Source organism: Sinohyriopsis cumingii, chromosome 5 (genome assembly GCF_028554795.1).
Source record: "Sinohyriopsis cumingii isolate HCF-2022 chromosome 5, ASM2855479v2, whole genome shotgun sequence".
NCBI lineage: Eukaryota > Metazoa > Mollusca > Bivalvia > Unionida > Unionidae > Sinohyriopsis > Sinohyriopsis cumingii.
The window spans coordinates 74,970,028-74,993,100 of record NC_142965.1 but is presented as its reverse complement, the minus strand read 5'-3'; the positions used below and the strand labels follow the sequence as shown (position 1 = coordinate 74,993,100).

The 23,073-nt window shown below is 35.9% G+C and overlaps 1 protein-coding gene across 1 annotated transcript in view; it reads left to right on the top strand.

Annotated features, from left to right (window-relative positions):
* Window positions 1–23,073, top strand: part of LOC149799463 (uncharacterized) — a 77,246-nt gene that overhangs the window by 10,179 nt on the left and 43,994 nt on the right. Inside the window, exon 3 of the mRNA XM_089958824.1 lies at window positions 22,929–23,037. Coding sequence (XP_089814950.1) covers window positions 22,929–23,037 — 109 coding nt within the window. The remainder of the gene's footprint in view (window positions 1–22,928; window positions 23,038–23,073) is intronic.

Here is a 23,073-nt window from a genome sequence, read left to right as displayed (position 1 = left end):
TGGCATACATTACGTCAAACCTGACCTATCCAAGCTATCACAGAGACCAGGGTAATCCATATACTACCTCAAGATATTCATTTATTCTGATTTTAACCTTAGTTCCTCATTTTCCAACATACGTTGCTTCACAAATTTCTCAACCCTCTGTAACAAGGAGAGACTCCTTAATCATTGACTGCTTGTAAATCAGTTTCTCATTCAGGGCACTCTATAGGTTTAGTGAGTGGGAGACCTCGACATGCTTCACCAGGTAAGTATCAGGCATCACAGGAGACTTTATCCTCACCTCATGCAAGCAAAGACGATGTTGCTTTTCTCAAGTGCCATCAATGGTTCTAGATTATACATTGTCATGGGAAGATTCAGCCTTCTCCACCTCGTTTGAAGAATTTTTCTGCCTCTTATCTGCAGATTTTTGCCCACCTCCTCCCACTCCATCAACTACCTGGACCAGAGCTCCAGAATCTATAAATGGAAGAATCCCACTTCAGATTACTTCTGCAGTCTGGAAGATTTACAATCATTTTGAACTGCCTTCTCCATCAGTTACAAGATCCAAGCATCAACCAAATTTTCTTCTCACAAAAGCAACTCCCATCAAACTTTCATCTGTGGTTGTACCTTTGCCATACACAAATGTTTGATTTGGAAACCCCAACAGTCGACCATGATATCACAGCTTTGGGGATGACAATCTTACTACCTTATGTATGGATTGGATGGCATTTGATGACACTCAGCAGTTAGTTTGCAGTACTGTAGCCATGGATTCTGTGTTGGACTTCATCTGTATGGCTATCTTCCAACAGGTGGAAAATAGTTTATCTTCTCCAACTCCAAATACCTAAGGGCATGAATGTGAGTCAGTCTCAAGAATGTACTGAACAGAGCCACTCAACACACTTTGGCCAATGCCATAACCACAGCTACAAACTTAATTTGGCAGAACAAGACTTAGTGCTCTGTACCAACATTTTCTTAAGGATCACCATGAGGCCAAGCTATAAGCACAGCCTTTATCCTCTAAGCTTCTGTTTAATAGCCCAATTGAAGATGTCTGCAATAAGCCATCAAGGAGACCAATATCCCTTCCCTGCAACCACAGTGTTGGTACAGGGGTATTCTGGGAAATCAAAAAATAAGATGCAAGGATCACACATAGGGCATTAAACCTCTGAAAAACCATCCTGTCAAAGCTCCACACATCGAACGTCAGAGTTCTCACAAACCAAAGTGGATAAAATACAGAGATGGCCTATTGTTCACTCCACTGTTTCTCCTCCCACAGCCTCCACCTCTAAAAAAATAACATTATCCACACTCTGCCCTGCTCACAGATCTGGGTGGGAGGAAGGCTCTAATTCTTTACTACTGAATGGGACAAGATTTGCCATGACAATCCATAGACTTGAAAAGTAGTTTCAGAGCTACTTTGCATCACTTTCAACACACTCCTCTGCCTCTTTCAAGAGTGCCAACAGCTACAATCATCCCAATGGACCCATTCAAAGCCACCATCTTGCAGCAAGAAATAAATGAATGTTAAACTTTCCATAAAAGGTTGGTAGAACATATTTGAGGTTTTATTCCAGACTTTTCTTGGCTTCAAAGAGAAATGGCATTCTGCATCCAATGATTGACATAAACACCCTCAATAAAATCATTCACACCTCTTGATTCTCATGGGAAACACTATGGTGCATTTTGAATGCTGCCCAAGAGGGAGATTTCATAGTCACTGTGGACTTCAAAGATGCCCCTATCACAAGGCTTCCAGGATGTTCCTGCGATTCACTGACAGTGACATCCTATACCATTTTAGAGTGCTCCGATTTGGACATCAGTCCCTGGGTAATGGTGCAGGTCTGGACATCTCTGTGGTGGCAGGATCAACTTACCTGGATGACATCCTGCAAAACATCAGGTGAGTTATATCTTAGAACATGACATGATAACCCTTCTTACACTCCTTACCAATCTTGGGTTCCTTGTCAACAAGGATAAATACAACCTTGTACCATCTCAACAATGTGTTCACCTAGGTATGGAGTTATATACACAGGCACACATAGCATGTCTTCCTCATAAACAGGCACTGAAAATTCAAACCATGGTGACTTCTTTTCTTTCCAGGAAAACTCTATATATACATGAATTACCTCACCTCTTAGGCTTGCTCAACATGGCAGAGACCTCATCTTCCTAAAGGTTGCCATTATATGCATCCATTAGAAATGATTCTTTTGTCCCACACCATCTGGACACATATGAGGTACCATCGATGGAAGTGGGACTTGGCTCACATCAGGTATACCTCTGCAAGTACAACAGCCAGAGTTCACAGTCTTTTTGCATTCAAGTACAGAAGGCTGGAGAGCACACCTACTACTGTCCTTTCAGAAAGCCAGTGGAACAGTTGGTCTCCCAGGAATGGCATCTGCATGTCAATATTCTAGTGATGAAGGCCATTTTGAAAGCCTCTCACTGGTGACAGGATATTTAGATGGAAAGGGAATCCTCATTCTGTCCAACAACTCAACAGCAGTGACTTGTCTGTCTCAAATGGCAAGGCAGAACCAAGTGCCCAGACCTTTGCATCCTGGTGTGGGACCTTCTAAAGAGGTGTCATCAATAACAAATCCATGTTCAACATATTCTGGGATGATTAAACATACTAGCTGGGAACAATAAACTAAATTCAATACAGATAAAATGGTCTTGCCATCCTTTGGTTTTTGCTCAGATATATGCTCAATGGGACCAACCATTGGTAGACTTGTTTGCAACAAGGTGGGATACCAAACTCCCAACCTTCATTTCTCCAATGCCAGATCCAAATTCATGGGCTGTCAATGCTTATCAATAGACTGGAATGGCCTGGATGTGTTTGTCTACCCTCTGACATCTCTGATTCCAAAAGTAATACAGAAAACAAGAGAATGAGAGCGTTGTCTCATCTTCATTGCACGATTCCGATGGGAGAAGTCATGGATCAAGGATCTCATAATCTTGCAGTGGAAACTCCCTGGAAAATTGGGATTTTCCCTCATCTACTTAAACAACCATTATGATGACAGTTGTTGCATCCCTACCCAGAGCTACTGAACCTGCACATCTGGACCATAATAAACAGAAATAAAACCAACAACCAGTCATGGAAAGAATCACTCAAGCAAGAAGGCCCTCCACTCTGAAAACATACAAAAGCAAATGTCAAATTTTCACCCACTGATGTACAAAAGAACACGGGGCCCCAAGTGGCCTAGTGGTCTAAAGCACTCTATGTTATGGATCACTGCCATCTCACCTCTGTCTGCATGAGTTCGAGTCTAGGATTCGGCTAACGTGGGTATGTCAGAAAGCTCGCCAGTAGCTTCTCATGGGTTGGTGGTTCTTCCCGGGGTTTTCCCTGGTTCTTCCTCCACCATTAATACTGGCCACCATGCATAGCCTATCCAGTGCTGAAATATGGTGTTAAACACCACAACAACAACAACAACAACAACAACAACAAAAGAACACATCATACCTCTCCTGACATACATACTGGAAATAGCTAATTTCCTCCTCTGGCTCTTCAAAAAGAGAGAAAGTTAGCACCGAGTAAGATAAAAGGCTACTGCTTCACTATCACTGACACTTTTCATGATCATGGAATAGGGCTGTCAGGCAGTTCCAACAAGACTGGTCATAATCATGGAATAGGGTTATCATGCAGTTCCAACAAGACTGGTCATGATCATGGAATAGGCCTATCAGGCAGTTCCAGCAAGACTGGTTAGGTTCACTCATGATGGCATCCTCTTTATCATCAAGAACAGGCCACTGTCCATGGGTAACCAGGCTTTTGTTGTGAAACCACTGTCTAGTCTAGACATTTCAGTTCAAGGTCACCTACAAGAGCCAGTTGTTTGGGCTTTGGAGTGGTATCTACATAGAACAGAGCTGCTGTGTCGAGGGAGATCACACCTATTTGTACCTCTCCAAAAAAAGAGAACAGGAAGATATATCAGCATAAACTATTTCATTCTGGATTAAGTGGGTTATTTGATCTGCATATTGAAAAAAAGCACCAGCTCAAATGAATTTGTTATGCATTTTTAAAACCAGCATAGTATTTGACTGGAACTGTTCTCTAGCTGACATTATTCAGCCTGTGGGATGGAGATCAGAATCCATATTCTCTAGCTTTTATCCCCGAGATCTGTCATCCAAAAGGGCTCAGTTTAATCTGGTGGGACCTATATTCCCAGCTAAACAGTTTACCTTTCCAGGTTGCTTGACAGCTTCTTGCTGCTTCACAATTTCTGCTGGATTTGTGGGGCAGGGGGCAGGTGGAATTTCCCTATTCAAAGCCACTCTCCTATGGATTGGGTTATCTAGAAGAGGACCAGAGATGGTATATCTAGGGTAAGGGGATGTATATCTAGGGTGAGGGGATGTATCTCTAGGGTAAGGGGATGTATCTCCCTCAACCTTTTAACTATTCTCCTAAGGTATTATGATTGGGTAATGTATTTAAAGAAGAAACCAGAATACTAATATTATTCAAAATACACATACACCGTTCCAGCCTCCCTGCAGTTACATCAATAGTGAGAGTGACTTATGCTCCAGAAGTGACTGTGGTATTCACTGGTTATGTCACCAATCCCTATACCAAGCAGAGATCTCTCTGACTGACTGCTACCTCAGTGGGTAGATAACTTTTACCTTCTTTTAGCTAAAAGTTGGGGGAGGCTGGATTTGTGAGGTAGTAGTAGTTCTCCTAAGGTATGATGATTGGGTAAGTATTCTTGAAGAAACTGATTTTACCAGGAAAAATTGGTTTCTCTGCTCCAAACTCAAGATTGTATATACGGGTTTTAAAAGCCAACGATGTTGTCACAAATAAAATCTTCATATGGTATATTTTAATGCCAGTGAGGAAAAGGTTGCAATTTGTGACATTGGCAAAGCCCAGCATGATCACTGAATACAATTTTTATGTTATTTTTTTGTACTTTTAAGAAGAAAAATTTGTTTTTCTTGTACAAGAAAAATCATTGCATATGAAATTTCAGGAGCCTTGCTGTGATCATCTTATGTTAGAATTGATATGTGATGTTTTCCCCAAAAATATTTTTTCAAGTACGAGAAAATTACATGTATATGAAATTTTGGGAGCCATGTCATGATCATGTTGTATCTGAGCATGATATAGCAGAGTGGATATATATATATATATATATATATATATATATATATATATATATATATATATATATATATATATATATATATGGACCACTATGTTAGAAAACATTTCTTGGAACATACAGATATCTTTTTGAGATTTTGTATGTTTCTGAAAGATAAATATTTTCTGAATATAATTTAGTTTGTATTGTGAAAATATTGTAAATAGTAACAGAGATATAATAGTTTGAATACATAAATTCCTTCGTATGACATAATTTTCCTACAATGATGTCAAATTGTCGAAGGACATTTGAATTTTCTTGCATTGTAGCTCATATATATGTGTGTGTGTGTGTGTGTGTGTGTGTGTGTGTGTGTACTGATTCATCAGTGCATACAATAATTTTCCTCCATCAGTGTATCTGTCTATCTACCAACTGATTCTGGATTATATCCTGAATTACATGTTGCAACAGAGAAAGGGTAAATATTTGGTGTGAATCGTTGACCAGTATAAGTGTAGATGGCCTAAGGGGCATGTAACCCTAGTGCAACCACATTCATATTGTTAGGGTCAAAGGAAAAACTTAAATTTCCATATCTGTAATGACTTTATTTTGAACACTTGTTTTCTTTTGTATTTGCTTCAAGCACTGTTTATTTTTTGTGCAGCATTACTATTTCATTTGAAAGGAATGGAATCAGTCAACCCAAATGTTCTTCATTTCATTTTGGAAATAAAGGCCATAAATTTTGTAATTGGTATCGTAAATGCTATCCTTATTGCAAGGCCTGATTCTTCATTTTGTTTTCATTCAAATGCCTGAATGATTTAATACAGTATTGTTAGAAATATTGAAAGTTGGTGAAAAAGAACCAAATTGGTTCAACAGTGGGGAAAATTGGCTGTTTGCAACCAGCTTCCTCATGCAACAAACGGTTTTACATATTTGTAGACCACATTGACAGTTAAATTTAATTATGTTGCATTTGCTGGATTGCATTGGTTTTAATTTAATATTTCATTATCAACCAGGAAGAGTTTCAGATAGTATGCAGCAGAGAACATGATATTTTGTCATAAATACAATACTCACCAAAATAGAATTGGGTATTTTGTCATAAATATAATGCACATAAAAGTAGAATTGGGTATTTTGTCATAAATATAATAAACATTGAATTAGAAATGACGGTGAAAGTCACTTCTTAAAATGAGATTACATTTTATCTGCAAGTTTTAGATTAGCTGCCAATTAAAATGAGGAACATACAATAGTACATGATTTTCACATCAGAAGACTTTTTTGTCGGACAAAAAATTACATGCATATGCATTGTAGAACTGAAATGTCAGGATCCATGGTTTCAATATGAGAATGGTTTGGAAATTGAATTTTTAAAAAGAAATGTACTCAGTAATTGTAAATAAAGTTTAACGCCTGTAATTCATTTATGATTGTGACCCCAAAAGAGAACAAAATTAGGCTGCAAGCTGGAATATTCAGTGTTCAGATTAGGTCATGTGTTAAAATACTGTTGAGATTAGGTAATGTGTTAAAATACTGTTCAGATTATGCAGTGCACTGGAATACTCAGAGTTAAAACCCCATCAAAATTTAACAAAGGGATCATTTTTGTGGTTTCAGTGGGCAAGGATCTAAATTATGAGTGGCCAGATTAGATGGGTTCTGTTTTATTAGAGATCATAGGGTCAGTGGATTCTGCTCTGTTAGAGATCACAGGGTAATTACATGATTTAAGGGGCTAAATTCAATGGTTTCTGCCAAGAGAGCACAAGGTAAATACAAAGGGCTAGAATAGATGGATTCTGCAGTTACTGTATTAGATAGCACAGGGTAATTATGGATTCTGCTGTATTTATAAAAGGGAGCACAGGGTAAATGGATTCTGCAGTAATAGAGATCACAGGATAAATGGATTCTACAGTATTAGAGAACACAAGGTAATTATAGATTCTGCTGTATTTATAAAAGGGAGCACAGGGTAAATGGATTCTGCAGTATTAATAAGAGATCACAGGGTAAATGGATTCTGCTCTGTTAGAGATTACATGGGTAATTATGTGTAATAAGGGGCCAAATTCATTGGGTTCTACTGTATTAGAGAGCACAGGGTAAATGCTAAGGGCTGGAATAGATGGATTCTGCAGTATTAGAGAGCACAGGGTAAATGGATTCTGCTCTATTGGAGAACACAGGTTAATTATGAATTCTACTGTATTGGAGAGCACAAGGTAATTATAGATTCTGCTGTATTAGAGAAAAAAGGATGATTATGGATTCTGCTCTGTTATGGAACACAATCTGGGTAATTAAAGATTCTGCTGTATTGGAGAGTACAGGGTAATTTCATAAAATACGGGGCCAGATTAGATAGACAAAATGTATTCATAGGCTTTAATATGGCACTTATTTTACAAACAAGATAGCATACTGGCCAACTTGCTGAGTGTTGTAGTTTGTTTTGTGGTCACATGGAGAGGGATGGTCATTAGCATCATTGACAATTTATATTGAATTAAACGTTTTGGTTAGTGATTGACAGGTAGGAACATTTTACTGGGTACTGGGTCCAGGTACCCAATAGGGAACTAACTGGTCGTGTTGGCTTTTACTGAGTTGTGCAAAACCAGGCCAGGTCTGGACATTTAGGGATGGGTGGGTAGGGAGTTTTGCCTGGTCTGGGTACCTGGCAGGGAAATATCTGGCCAGGCCGGGATTTCCAGGTAGTGCAAAACCCAGCTGGGGCTGGATGCCTGTCCATCCATGGCTTTGTTTGATATAGTTAATCTGATATAATAGCCAAGTCATATTGCAGGAATTTTATATTTATTGGGAAAATAGTGACAGACATTAATGTTGTTGTTACTTCTTCACTGGATATAAAGCAGCCATAAGTAATGATTTGTTAGTTTGTGATGTATTTCCTCTGGTGGCTAATTATTCCTATCATAGAATGTGAGGGACTACCACAAGTGTAACACAAGTGCTCCATAGTAGATAGAACCTAACTGGTACTCTCTTTTCTCCACTGGCACTTGCTGTGTAACCCAGAACTTGCAGTCCCAGACAGCTCTGTTGCTTGCCAGTGTCTCCCATTCTTTGAAGTTAGTATTGAAGTTTTTAGTGTCACACTTGCAGACATTTTTGAAGTAGAGTTTTAGGCATCCTGGTGTTCTTGTGGCATTGGCAACTTCACTGTAAAACATCCATCTTGCATCAAGACATTAATTGTTATTAATTAAAAATATCTATTAAAGAGATTTGTGGCATTTAGATTTTAATAAAAAAATATCACCACAAGCAAGATATTTTATTATGCCAAGTTTTTATATGACTCACTTTCTTAATACCACTATGGTTAATGTTTAGCTTGCCAAGCTTTTATATGGCTGCTATGACTTTCTTAATACCACTATGGTTTATGTTTAGCCTTCCAAGCTTTTTTATGACTAGGACTTTCTTAATACCACTGTGTTTCCTGTTTCTTCTTTATTTAGCCTTATTCATTTTTCAAAGACCGTGTTGATAATCTTTAGTAGAAAAATAATGAAAGTAAAACCTGTTCATTAATTGTTTATAACTTGCCAGAGGCATTAAAAAGCTAAAAATATGCACTTTCCAGATCAGAATATGTCATTTTAGTGTGATAACCACATGATTTGTTTTAGATTACCCCATCCCCTGTTGTTTTTAAAAAATCTTCTGGTGGATGAATTTTGCTAAATTCATGTTTTTCCAAATATCATGATCATGGGGAATTTGTTGGTTCAAAATTGTGTTTTTCATGTGACATATAATAATGTTGCTTATGTAAAATAGATTGTTTTTGTAGTGGTTGGTTATGATGAAATGACCGATTAGGAGGGTTAAAAAAAAGTCAGTGCATAATGTTCTGAATCCTGACAATCATAAGGGGTCTGCAGACAGATGGTTGTTGTTATTGTTATAGGGTTTAATGCCATTTTTCAGCACAAGATAGGCTATACATGGTGGCCAGTATTAATGGTGGAGGAAGAACCCCGGAAAGAACCACCAACCCACGAGAAGCTACTGGCAAGCTTTCTCACATATCCACATTGGCCGAACCCGAGACTCGAACCCACGCAGACAGAGGTGAGATGGCAGTGATCCGTGATGGAGAGCGCTTTAGACCACTTGGCCACTTGGGGCTCTACAGACAGATGGACAAGCCTCAAATACTTATGTTTTTTATTTAGTCAAACTTATGCCCAGCTTTTTTTACTTGTTCTTGTTACACAGTCACTTGCTCCAACATGAAAGGAAGAAGATGATGATTATGATATGTTTGATGGTGAAGATGATGATGATGATGATGGGAGATGATGATGATGATGTGAGATTGTCATGTGACATGATAATGATGTGAGATGATGATGTGAGGTTATTATGTGATATGATAATTATGTGTGATGATGATGTGATATTATGATGTGAGATGATTATGATGTGAGATGATAATGATGTGAGATGATAATGTGATATGGTGATGAGTATCACTAATTATGTACAACGGACATGTTCATATATGAAATAATAAAATATAATTATAATTTGCCTAGTAACCTGATAAGAGATTGAATGACAAGAGAAATCACCTCAGTAATTGTTCTCATTCTCCCTCACATTGACTTGGGTGGATATTGTTTATATGAATCACTGTTTATTGTTATGGACAGAGAACAGGCAATTTTTTCATATAGCATATGCATTCTCTTTAAGTGATTATTAAATCTATAGAACATTACATGCATTATTCAGTTGATGAGACTAGACATGTACATAGCAACCCTGTGTAGTACGTAAAGACATCTAAGCCTATGTTCCAGGCCTGTGTCTGTGTCATACATAGAAAGTCATGCTTTCTTTCCTTCTTTGTTTCTTTTAATCCTGCTATATTTGTTCCATGGAAGAGTTGTAAAGACATCAATAAAATGCCCCAAAAAATTCATATCCACAAAAAACATTCATGGTGAAATGTATTGAGGAAAGTGCTATATATATCGATGCTTATATTACTTTTTGAAATTGAAATAAAGAGAATCTGTATGTGTGTGTTTGTGTGTGTGTGTGTGTGTGTGTGTGTGAGAGAGAGAGTGTATGTGTGTGTGTATGTATGTGTGTATATGTGATTTTAGATTTTTAATGTAGCTTTAACAATTTTTCAGTCATATCACTACAATGTCTGCAGTGTGGCAGTTTAAAGTGATGTCTGGCACTAGGGCATCATGCCGCAGATATGTAGCATGATGTCCCACCCAGTCATATTATCCTGACACCGGGCCGACCAGTCCTAACACTAACCTCTTAATGCTGAGTGCCTAGCGAAGCAGCTGTTAGTACAATTTTTATAAGTCTTTGGTATGACTCAGCCAGGGTTCACACCCTCAAGCTCCTGCATCTGAGGCGGACACTATAACCACTAGGCCACTGGAGCGGTTGAAATAAAGAGACAAGTTCTATTATGGGATATGACAATTTAAAATAGAAACTATGGGTCTGAAAGGTTGTGATATTATTAGGGCTTTGACACTTATAAAATAGAATCAGTAGGATATAAAAGGTGGTGATTGTAATAGAATTTTAACACTCATAAAACAGGAATTAAAGGGCATGAAATTTGTGAGTTCTAGTAGGGCTTTGACACTTTGAAATGGAAGCTATCTGGTCTAATACATAGTTATTCTAGTAGGACTAAGATACCATAAAATGGAAACTATTGTGTCGGATAGATGTTAGTTCTAGTAGGGTTTTGACACTTTAACATAGAAACTATGGGGTCGGAAAGGTGATGTCTCTGTTAATTGTCTGAATTTTCAAAATAGAAACTTAAGGACTGAAAGGTGATGATTCTTACAGAGCTTTGACACTTATAAAATAGAAACTATAAGGCCTGAAAGGTGATGATTGTTACAGGGATTTGACACCTATAAAATACAAACTATAAAGACTGAAAGGTGGTGATTCTTACTGGGCTTTGACACATAAAAAAACTATAAGGACTGAAAGGTGGTGATTCTTTCTGGGCTTTGACACTTATAAAACAAACTATAAGGACAGAAAGGTGGTGATTCTAACGCCCTGTTATGACACTTATAAAAAAAACAATAAGGACTGAAAGATGGTGATTCTTATAGGGCTATGACACTTATAAAAAAAACTATAATAACTGAATGGTGGTGATTCTTACTGGGCTTTGACACTTATAAAACAAACTATAAGGACTGAAAGGTGGTGATTCTTACTGACACTTATAAAACAAACTATAAGGACTAAAAGATGGCGATTCTTACAGGGTCTGACACTTTTAAAATAGAAACTATAAGGCCTGAATGGTGGTGATTCTAATTGGACTTTGACACTTATAAAATAGAAATTGTAAGGACTGAAAGGTGGTGATTCTTACAGGGCTTTGACACTTATAAAACAGAAATTGTAAAGACTGAAAGGTGGTGATTTTTACAGGGCTATGACACTTATAAAATAGAAACTATAAGGTCTGAATGGTGGTGATTCTAATATGACTATGACACTTATAAAATAGAAACAGGGTTTGACACTTTTAAAATAGAAACTATAAGGCCTGAATGGTGGTGATTCTAATATGACTTTGACACTTATACAATAGAAACTATAAGGCCTGAAATGTGATTATAATAAGGATATGATACTTGTAATATAGAAACCATTGGGCCTACACTGTGGTGATTCAAGTAGGGTTATGACACTTTAAAATATAAAGTTTAGGGCCTGAGATGTGATAATTCTAGCAGGGCTTTGACACTTATAAAATAGAAACTGTAAGGCTTGAAAGGTGGTGATTCTTACAGGGCTATGACACTTATAAAATAGAAACTATAAGGCCTGAAAGGTGATGATTGTTACAGGGCTATGACACTTATAAAATAGAAACTATAAGGACTGAAAGGTGGTATTCTTACTGGGCTTTGAAACTTATAAAACAAACTATAAGGATGGAAAGGTGTTGATTCTTATTGGGCTTTGACACTTATAAAACAAACTATAAGGACAGAAAGGTGGTGATTCTTACAGTGCTATGACACGTATAAAAAAAACTATAAGGACTGAAAGGTGGTGATTCTGACTGGGCTTTGACACTTATAAAACAAACTATTAGGAGTGAAAGGTGGTGATTCTTACTGGGCTTTGACACTTATAAAACAAACTATAAGGACTGAAAGATGGTGATTCTTACTGGGCTTTGACACTTATAAAACAAACTATTAGGACGCTAAGGTGGTGATTCTTACAGGGCTTTGACACTTATAAAATAGAAACTATAAGGACTGAAAGGTGGTGATTCTTACAAGGCTATGACACTTATAAAAAAGAAATTATAAGGCCCGAAAGGTGGTGATTCTTACTGGGCTTTGATACTTATAAAACAGAAACTGTAAAGACTGAAAGGTGGTGATTCTTACAAGGCTATGACACTTATAAAAAAGAAATTATAAGGCCCGAAAGGTGGTGATTCTTACAAGGCTATGACACTTATAATATAGAAACTATAAGGACTGAATGGTGGTGATTCCGGTAGGACTTTGGCACTTATAAAATAGAAACTGTAAAGACTGGAAGGTGGTGATTCTTACAAGGCTATGACACTTATAAAATAGAAACTTTAAGGCCTGAAAGGTGGTGATTCTTACAAGGCTATGACACTTATAATACAGAAACTATAAGGACTGAATGGTGGTTATTCCAGTAGGACTTTGACACTTATAAAATAGAAATTGTAAGGACTGAATGGTGGTGATTCTTACAGGGCTTTGACACCTTTAAAACAAATTATAAGGATGGATAGGTGGTGATTCTTACAGGGCTTTGACATTTATAAAATAGAAACTATAAGGCCTGAAACGTGAGTATTCTAATAGGATTTTGACATTTATAAAATAGAAACTATAAGGCCTGAAAGGTGGTGATTCTTACAAGGCTATGACACTTATAATATAGAAACTATAAGGACTGAATGGTGGTGATTCCAGTAGGACTTTGACACTTATAAAATAGAAATTGTAAGCACTGAAATGTGGTGATTCTTACAGGGCTATGACACTTATAAAACAAACTATAAGGCCCAAAAGGTGGTGATTCTTACAAGGCTATGACACTTATAATATAGAAACTATAAGGACTGAATGGTGGTGATTCCGGTAGGACTTTGGCACTTATAAAATAGAAACTGTAAAGACTGGAAGGTGGTGATTCTTACAAGGCTATGACACTTATAAAATAGAAACTTTAAGGCCTGAAAGGTGGTGATTCTTACAAGGCTATGACACTTATAATACAGAAACTATAAGGACTGAATGGTGGTTATTCCAGTAGGACTTTGACACTTATAAAATAGAAATTGTAAGGACTGAATGGTGGTGATTCTTACAGGGTTTTGACACCTTTAAAACAAATTATAAGGACGGATAGGTGGTGATTCTTACAGGGCTTTGACATTTATAAAATAGAAACTATAAGGCCTGAAACGTGGGTATTCTAATAGGATTTTGACATTTATAAAATAGAAACTATAAGGCCTGAAAGGTGGTGATTCTTACAAGGCTATGACAATTATAATATAGAAACTATAATGACTGAAAGATGGTGATTCTAATAGGGCTTGTACACTTATAAGATAGAAACTATAAGACCTATAAGGTGGTGATGCTTACAGGGCATTGACACTTATAAAGAAGAAACTATAAGGACTGTAAGGTGGTGATTCTAATAGGGCTTGTACACTTATAAAATAGAAACTATAAGACCTGAAATGTGATGATTCTTTCAGGGCTTTGACACTTATAAAATAGAAACTATAAGGACTGAAAGGTGGTGATTCTAATAGGGCTTGTGCACTTATAAACTAGAAACTATAAGGCCTGAAAGGTGGTGATTCTTACAGGGCTATGAAACTTATAATAGAAGCTATAAGGACTGAAAGGTGGTGATTCATACAGGGCTTTGACACTTATAACATACAAATTATAAGGACTGAAATGTGGTGATTCTTCCAGGGCTATGTCACTTATAAAATAGAAACTATAAGGACTGAAAGGTGGTGATTCTTTCAGGAATTTGACACTTATGAAACAGAAACTGTAAAGACTGAAAGGTGGTGATTCTTACATGGTTATGACGCTTTTTACATACGAATACAGTGGTTGAATTTCACCAAATCAGTTGTAACACATTGCAAGAGTTATGACAGTTCTAAATCTAACAGGGACAGAAAATTTCAATCATCTTCATTAATTCATAATGGCAATGCAAAACAGCAGTAATGGAAATGCAACATAACAGGAATGGCAATGCATCATAACAGTAATGGCAATGCCAAATAAATGTACTGGCAATGCAACATAAAAGTAATGGCAATGCAACATAACAGGAATGGCAATGCATTATAATAGTAATGGCAGTGCAAAATAACACTAATGGCTATGCTACATAATAGTAATGACAGTGCAACATAACAGTAATGGCAATTCAAAATAACAGTAATGGCAATCCAACATAATAGTAATGCAACACAACAGGAATGACAGTGCATCATAACAGTAATGGCTATGCAAAATAACAGAAGAGACAATGCAAAATAACAGTAATAGCAATGCAACATAACAGTAATAGATCCTTTCTATTACACTAACCAATGATTGAATCCCTTAACATTGAACAGTTGGCAGCACATTTGTCATCTGCCACGTTGTTGGTATGTGGGTTGTACTTAGCAAATGAAGGCTATGCTAAATGGAAGCTACCTATTTTGCTTCTCCTGGAAGACATTGTTCCATGGTCAGACAGTTGAAAATGAGACAAAAATAATCATTTGTATTTTATTAAGGAAAATCATGATTGATTTTAGTTAGTTGATTTCCACTCAATTCAAATATTTGTATTTACTATCAACCCACTAGTATTTGTTACATAATATGTGTTATATTTGTACCTTTTTTATGTATCTGGATGTATCAATGCATTATATGCCAGCAGGTTTGGGTCTTACTGTGTATTATATAGGTGGATATATATGGTACTGATATGCTGATGTACCTTATATATATATATATATATATATATATATATATATATATATATATATATATATATATATATATATATATATATATATATAAAGTCGATCAAAACTGCAGACAACATATATCTTGAGCTGCTGTTACAACATAATGCACCTGCAGATCAGGTTCTATGCTGTTTGTTCTTCTGACTATTCCTAAAACTGCACAGACCCAGATCTGCCAGTGCATTATGCAATGGCAGATCTGTCTGTGCAGTTTGCAGTTGGTCGCATCTTATAAGCAAGTATATACAGTAAATGTTGTTTATGTTGTCACTTTAGCATACATGTATGTTTCTAGTGTTAAACCATCCCCACTTTTACAAAACTTGTCAAATATTTAGTGCTAAGGGTATTTTTATCTCTTAATAAGCCTACCCCCTACCTTTTGACAAGTTTATGTGGCTAGACCCCCAGTCTTATCATGGAGAAATTCTGTATATGCCTTTTTCTGTGAAAACTAAAAACTTCTTTCATTAATACAGTACTAATTTAGGAGGAAAGGTTGCAGTAATATTCCTTCTGTTTAATGCTTGTAAAGTGTTATGTATATTTGATTTAATTTAATTGTTTGTTTGTTAGTTTTAATTTTTTAAATTTCATTACATGTTATTGTAATGTAATTTTGTTTACTTGATTTGACATTGTCCAGAAATGAAATTCAGTAGTAAACAACTAATAATAGAAACTTTGTATCTAATTCTGACCTAGTTCCTGACCTTGATTTAGAACCAGTAAGAGTTGTGGTAAACAACTTTCTTTTTTTAAAAATTCTTTCTCAGCGTAAGATTCATAAATCGAAATCGAGGCCATACTTGGAGTACATGACAAATAACAACCAGTTATCAATTAGGTTTTTTCAGAGGATTGACCCACATCTGGGCATCTGTTTTGCATTGTAGCTAGATTTATTATTGATGTTTTGAGAAAGAATAGTCATTAGTACCTTAACACTGGTTGTGACCAGTTTTGGGGCTAATTATTTTATTTTTCTTCAAGTTATTTGGATTCCAAAAGATTATTTTTCACTGGAAATACTTGTGCTCTAAATTAATTCTTTTACAAAGACAGTTATCAAAATTTATACAGAATTCTAATTGGAATATTATTTTCTTTGATTCAACAAAGAACTGTTGACACATCAGTGTGACGCTGACCACAACATGTCATCACCTTCCATTTTGGATTTCACTGGGATTCGAACTCAATTTTATTAGGACTTTTTACTACTAAGACTTCTATATTTTAATTTTTGGATTATTTTTTTATTTGATTCATAAAACCTTAAGTTCTTTTTCTCATTTTTAACTTGTTTTTCTAGGGAAATATATAAATATATTATTTGTTAAATTTTACTAAACTTGTTGTCTTCACTTTTTTCTTGTTAAGTTTTGTAAGAGCCTAAACAAGTAACAAAAGATTGGAGTAGAGTTTGAAATTGAACCTGCTCAAATTAACTTCTAAATAATTTTTGCACTACTGAAATAGATGGACTTTTTATCCAGTTTCTATTTTATTTGCAATTTCCCATCTATAACATAGTGATTTCTGCTGTGGAATTGGTTGGTAATAAATGCATTGGATCCTATAAATTATACAGAATATTAAAATCACAATTTGTCCTTAGGGATAATCAAAAACCTATGTCAGCACCTAGTTTTATTAAAATAACAAACATGAAAGGATTTTTATCAGGAAATTGGACAAATCTGGCAATTCAAATGTTTTTCATGCAATGGCATGTCAACAAATGATCTTATTTCATTTGTTTTATATGCGCTAATGAAAGAGCCCATCATTAATGTCATTAAGAGCTCTGTCATTATTTTGATATTGGCTTCATTGATCAAAAAGAATGAGAATTTATTTCTGGGATCATCAATGTCTGGGAAACATAAAATATTGCTGTGTTGGATGCCATTAGTTTAGGATGTAATTAGCATATATATTTACTCATGTATGACATTAAATCCTCTGCATGGAAGAAGATCTTGTACTGCAGTGATGTGCAATTGTACATCAGTGTGTTGAGCATTTTTCAGCATTTGGAAGAATATATGAATGAGAGGAATGATGGATGGATATATGCATGAGAGGAATGATGGATATATGCATGACAGGACTGATGGATGGATATATGTATGAGAGGACTGATGGATGGATATATGCATGACAGGACTGATGGATGAATATATGCATGAAAGGACTGATGGATGGATATATGCATGAAAGGACTGATGGATGGATATATGCATGACAGGACTGATGGATGGATATATGTATGAGAGGACTGATGGATGGATATATGCATGAGAGGACTGATGGATGAATATATGCATGAAAGGACTGATGGATGGATATATGCATGACAGGACTGATGGATGGATATATGTATGAGAGGACTGATGGATGGATATATGCATGACAGGACTGATGGATGAATATATGCATGAAAGGACTGATGGATGGATATATGCATGAAAGGACTGATGGATGGATATATGCATGACAGGTCTGATGGACGGATATATGCATGAGAGGACTGATGGATGGATATATGCATGACAAGACTGATGGATGGATAATTATATGCATGACAGCTTTTTCGATTGTTCAGTCATATCACTATGATGTCTGCAGTGTGACAGTTTATCATGATGTCTAGCACTGTGGCATCATGCCACAGACATGTAACACCATGCCCAACCCTGTCATATCCCTGTCACATTATCCTGACACCAGGATGATCAGTCCTAGCACTAACTTGTTAATGCTCAGTGCCTAGTAAGGCAGCTGTGAGTACCAGTCTTTGGTATGACTTGGCTAGTGTTTTGAACCCACAACCCTCTGCATCCAAGGCAGATGCTCTAACCACTAGGCCACCAGAGCAGTTCCAAACAAAAAATACATTTTATCTACATTAATTCAGCCATGTCAAAAGCCAAACAAAAAGTACATTTTATATACATTAATTCAGCCATCTCCTATTTGTTTTAAATGCTTAGCAAGCACCATTTATGGTCTGTGTTAAATTTTCCAGGTTATGATCACAAACTGCTGATGGGCTGGAACTAAGTTGTTATCATTCCATCAATATGCATTCATTCATGAATTAAAGATGCCATCAGGATGTATTGGTTTGTGTTGTTGCTATCAGATTAAATTAGAATGAGTTTTTTTCCAGACTCTTTGAAGTCTGTTTCTGTTTATATGCATGCAGGTAGAGGAAAGCTCTACCCTGCAGATTCGGTACTTACTGGTTATTACCATATATACTCATGCATATGTCACATCTGCCTACACACTGCATAGATTCAGATCTGCCATTGCATATTGTGTGATACACTCTGGGTCTTTCCAGTTTGTCAGGATTAATCAGAAAAACAAAAGACATAGACCCAGCATTTTCTGGTGCAATTATGCAGTGGCAGATAAGGGTCTGTGTTGTTTGCCATTGGTACTGCTTTTTACATGCACTTGATCCAGTAATTGTTTACCATATTGTGATTTTTGTACACTTTAAATCATACCTTACATACTAACTTATAAGTTGCATCCCTCTGCAAACAACATAGACCTTGATCTGGCTTGTCACATTATGTGCCAGCAGATCAGGGTATATCAGTGTTTTCCTTTACCCTCATTTGCACTTCAGAGACCCCCAAATTTTTAACTTGATCTCCAGTTTTGATACCAAAGTTTGTTTTTTATTTAAAGTGACCCCCAGTTTTGATACCAAGGAGATTTTTGACTCTCAGTCTTGCACCCCTGTTGGATACACTAGTATATTCTGTTTGTTTGATTTACTACTACTAAGAAATTGCATAAACCCAGATCTGCTGATGAATTATACAATGACAGGTGAATTACACAATGACAGATCTGGATCTTTGCAGTTTGCAGTTGGACTTAAACTTACACATGAGAATATATGGTGATTATGATTTGCATTCTTTAAATTTTTTAAAGAGAGATTTTTTTTAACATTGTATTCCTTGATTTGATAAATTTATGTGCTAAAAATAGCTGTTAATTACATTTAATGTTTTTTAACCTAGAAGTATTTGTACATTCAAAAAACAAATTAAGGAACAGTATTGGAAATAATACAGAAATACAGTACCATATAGACTCACTTGTAAGTCAAGTCAAATGGCAAACAACAAAGACCCTGATCTGCTATAGCCTAAAGTGCCAGCAGATCAGGTTCTATGTTGTTTGTTCTACTGATGACTCATAACAAACACTGCAGACCTAGATCTGCCAGAGCATTTAGGTACAACAGTTCTGGGTCTATACCATTTGTAGTTGGGTTCTACTTATAAGTGAGAAAAGATGGAATCTAGTTCCCACAAATTCTTTGATATGCATAGAAGTGAATACTGTGGATTTATTTACTTTTATGAGTATTAATTTTCATAGCTTTTTATTTACTTTTATGACTATTAATTTTCATAGCTTTTAAAAAAATAATATTCTTGTTAAAACCTAATCCTTTGATTGGGGAAGGAGTCCTTATGATAGTTTTCATAGAAAGGCCATTTCATAATGGGGAAAAATTACCACCCATAGCCATAACAAGGTTTAGAAGTGTCCATTGACCCAGGTCCTGTAAGGTCCATCAAATGAGGAAGTAGACAGCTTACCACAGAGATACTTGCTTGCAAGATGTGTAACTAATAATTCATATTAGTTATAAATTCATTAGAAATGGATTTATGATTCATAAAATGTACCATATCATCAGTCCGTGCATCTTTTACTAAGGTTGGTCTGTTTTCATTTGCTCATTTAAGTAGTATAGATTACCATATATACCTGACCTTAAGTCAACTGCAAACACCATAGACCCTAATGCACTCGCAGATCAGGATCTATGTTGTTTGTTATAATGATTACTCCAAACAGACTATGTACCGTATTTGCTGGCCTATAAGTCGATGTGGAGTATAAGTCGAATCAGCAAATTTGCCAAATTTTCCATCCTTCATCCTTGTATATTAGGTTGATGCTGAGTATAAGACGAGGCCAGATCAACACCTCATATTATGTTTTTCACTTCGTTCCACATGGCATCACAAATTGTATCCTACCTGTAACTTAGTAACCTTTCCAGTGAGGATCATTAAATGTAACTAAAAATACCTAATTTTTTTCACAAGAAGTATTTTAAACATTTTATGTACTTTTAGCTACATAAAATGATGCTGACCTGAAAATTGATTGAGTTACAGATAGGATAAAACTTGTAATGCTGTGTGGAATTGAATTATAATAACTTCCAGTTTCATAAATATTAAAAGTATTACTGTATGCAATTTCAGATTACCAGCAATTAGCAAATTACATCATTAATACTAAAATGCATTTGGGGGTGGGGAGAAGAGAGATAAAGAGAGAAAGATGCATATGTATTCCACTGAATTTTGTTGTTGTTGCACCTCATGTTGAAAGTCCAATATGGTCCGATATATGAGAGAGAGAGAGAGAGTTCAGCTCTGTTTGGATTTTTTGGGGGTTCTTTTTTTTAACTTATTGCCCTGGTGTTGCTGAAGCTTTTCTCAAAGAGAGAAAACATTAATAAATGAAATGGTAAATGTAAACAATGAAAATACATACCATTCTCCTTCAGGGTTTAAATATTCACAGTAGTTATATCCATATAGTCTCCATTAGGTTAAATCCCAAGAATGACCATTTTGCATGCTGTCTAATCTTCTTTGCAAGTATAATAATAATAATAATAATAATAATAATTATGATAATAATGAGGACTTTCTATAGCGCCTAATCTTTAGAAGCTCTAAACGCTTTACAACATTAGACAACACCTATAAGATACAAAACATATAATGATATGATTACAAAAACAAACACCATGAAATTAGAAAACATAAAAAACCCACAAAAAACACATGCTGAGAATATTTAAGGTAGGAAACATTATTAGGTCTTTAAGTTTGTTCTTGCAGTCAAAATAAGTGAGTTTTGAGAGCCCTCTTGAATGTGATCACTGTGTCTTTGTCTAAGTTCAAAGTACAAAGTATAACAACCTCTCCATTCCCAACAATTAAGATTTTGTTTAAAGTACATGTACTCTTCCTGTACTAAGGGGGCAACTGTTTTTGATCTTTGCTCATGCTAGATGTACTTTAAATTGCTGTCGGTTCTGTCGGCAAGTTAAAAAATGTCACAGGCTGAAAAATTTACTGCATAGTAACCACCTGGCATTTCCTTTAACTATATGGTATGGTATTCATAATACCCATGGGTAGCCTCATTTCCCTATTAGTAGCCTAGTTAATATGATCTGGTCTGCAGAATCTTGACATCAAACAGGTGTTATCTTGGACTGACTGAATACAGCCATAGCTATTTAAGTAGCATGTAAATTCCACTACAAAGCCATATGATTCTTGTAATAATGGAAGTGGAAACAAAAATTAGAAGGAATCACTTCACTAGTGATATTAATTGTTAATGGAATATGGTACTGCACTTGTACACAAGTAAAATAGGTCACCAGGTAAGTGATCAATACAGAGTTACAAATGAGAAGACATCTGTCTGTCTCTCTCTCTCTTTCAATGGGGTATACTGATTATTTGATCATTAGATGCAAGAAGAAAATTGTTATGGAATATGTCTTTGTCATGGTTATTCTTCTTCTAACTTGTAAATTCAAACGCACATATATTTAATTAAATTTAAACAGCATATATTCCAAACAATGTATATTACTGGTGCATGATGCTTTAGCATAATTGCATCTGGTCTGTGTTAATTTTTAATACTGATGATCATGTAATTGTTTATAATACTCACTGTGGGATCCAGTATTTATTCATACACAATCTCTTCCCCAAAATGAAATATTTTTGCACATAATTTTCATATTCTGGGAGAATTATATTCCATAGGAAAAATATAAAGCGATTTGGATGCCATAATCCATATATAAGTCAGTTCAGAGTATAAGATGAAGCTAAGATTTTCTGGTCAGAAAGTATTGTCTTATTGGCTGGCAAATATGGTAGATCACAGGTCTCAAACTCAAACCACCCTGAGGGACGTATGAGGGCATTTACGATGGCCCAAGGGCCACACCACCTTTGTTATCTCTCATGGCAAATTGTGATGACAATCATTTTGCAGGCCACAGGATAGGGCCTTGTGGGCCACATGTTTGAGACCCCTGATGTAGACCCAGATCTGCTGATTCAGTAGGACTCGAGTTATAAGTGAATGTGTATGGTAGTTCAGAGCAAATGTTAACTGAACTGTATACTTAAAAAACACTTCTTTAGTGAGAAGGTGCAGCGGCTTAGTGGTTACTGTGCAGGATTTGCATTTGAAAGATACAGGGTTGAATCCTACCATTGTACCAGCCTAGGTTGGCTACCATGGTGTGTTCATGAGTAAGACACTTTTCTCTAATTTCTTTAGCACTTTATAACCTAGATATGTCGGTGTGCCATAAAACACAACTCAACGTCAACAACACTGAGTCTCATGTGTAATTATGAACATTTTAACTCTTGTTATTTTAACATAAAACACTTTCATCGCTATGCCTTAAGTCAATTATTTTTATATACTTTCAGATGGAAACTGTGATGGAATGATATTTGGACGACGATATTTTCAGTGCAAGGATGGATATGGTTTATATGTACGAGCTAGCCGCCTTCGATTTATACCCATAACTAGATGGTAAGTACCATTGAAAACATTAGACCTTCATTAGAA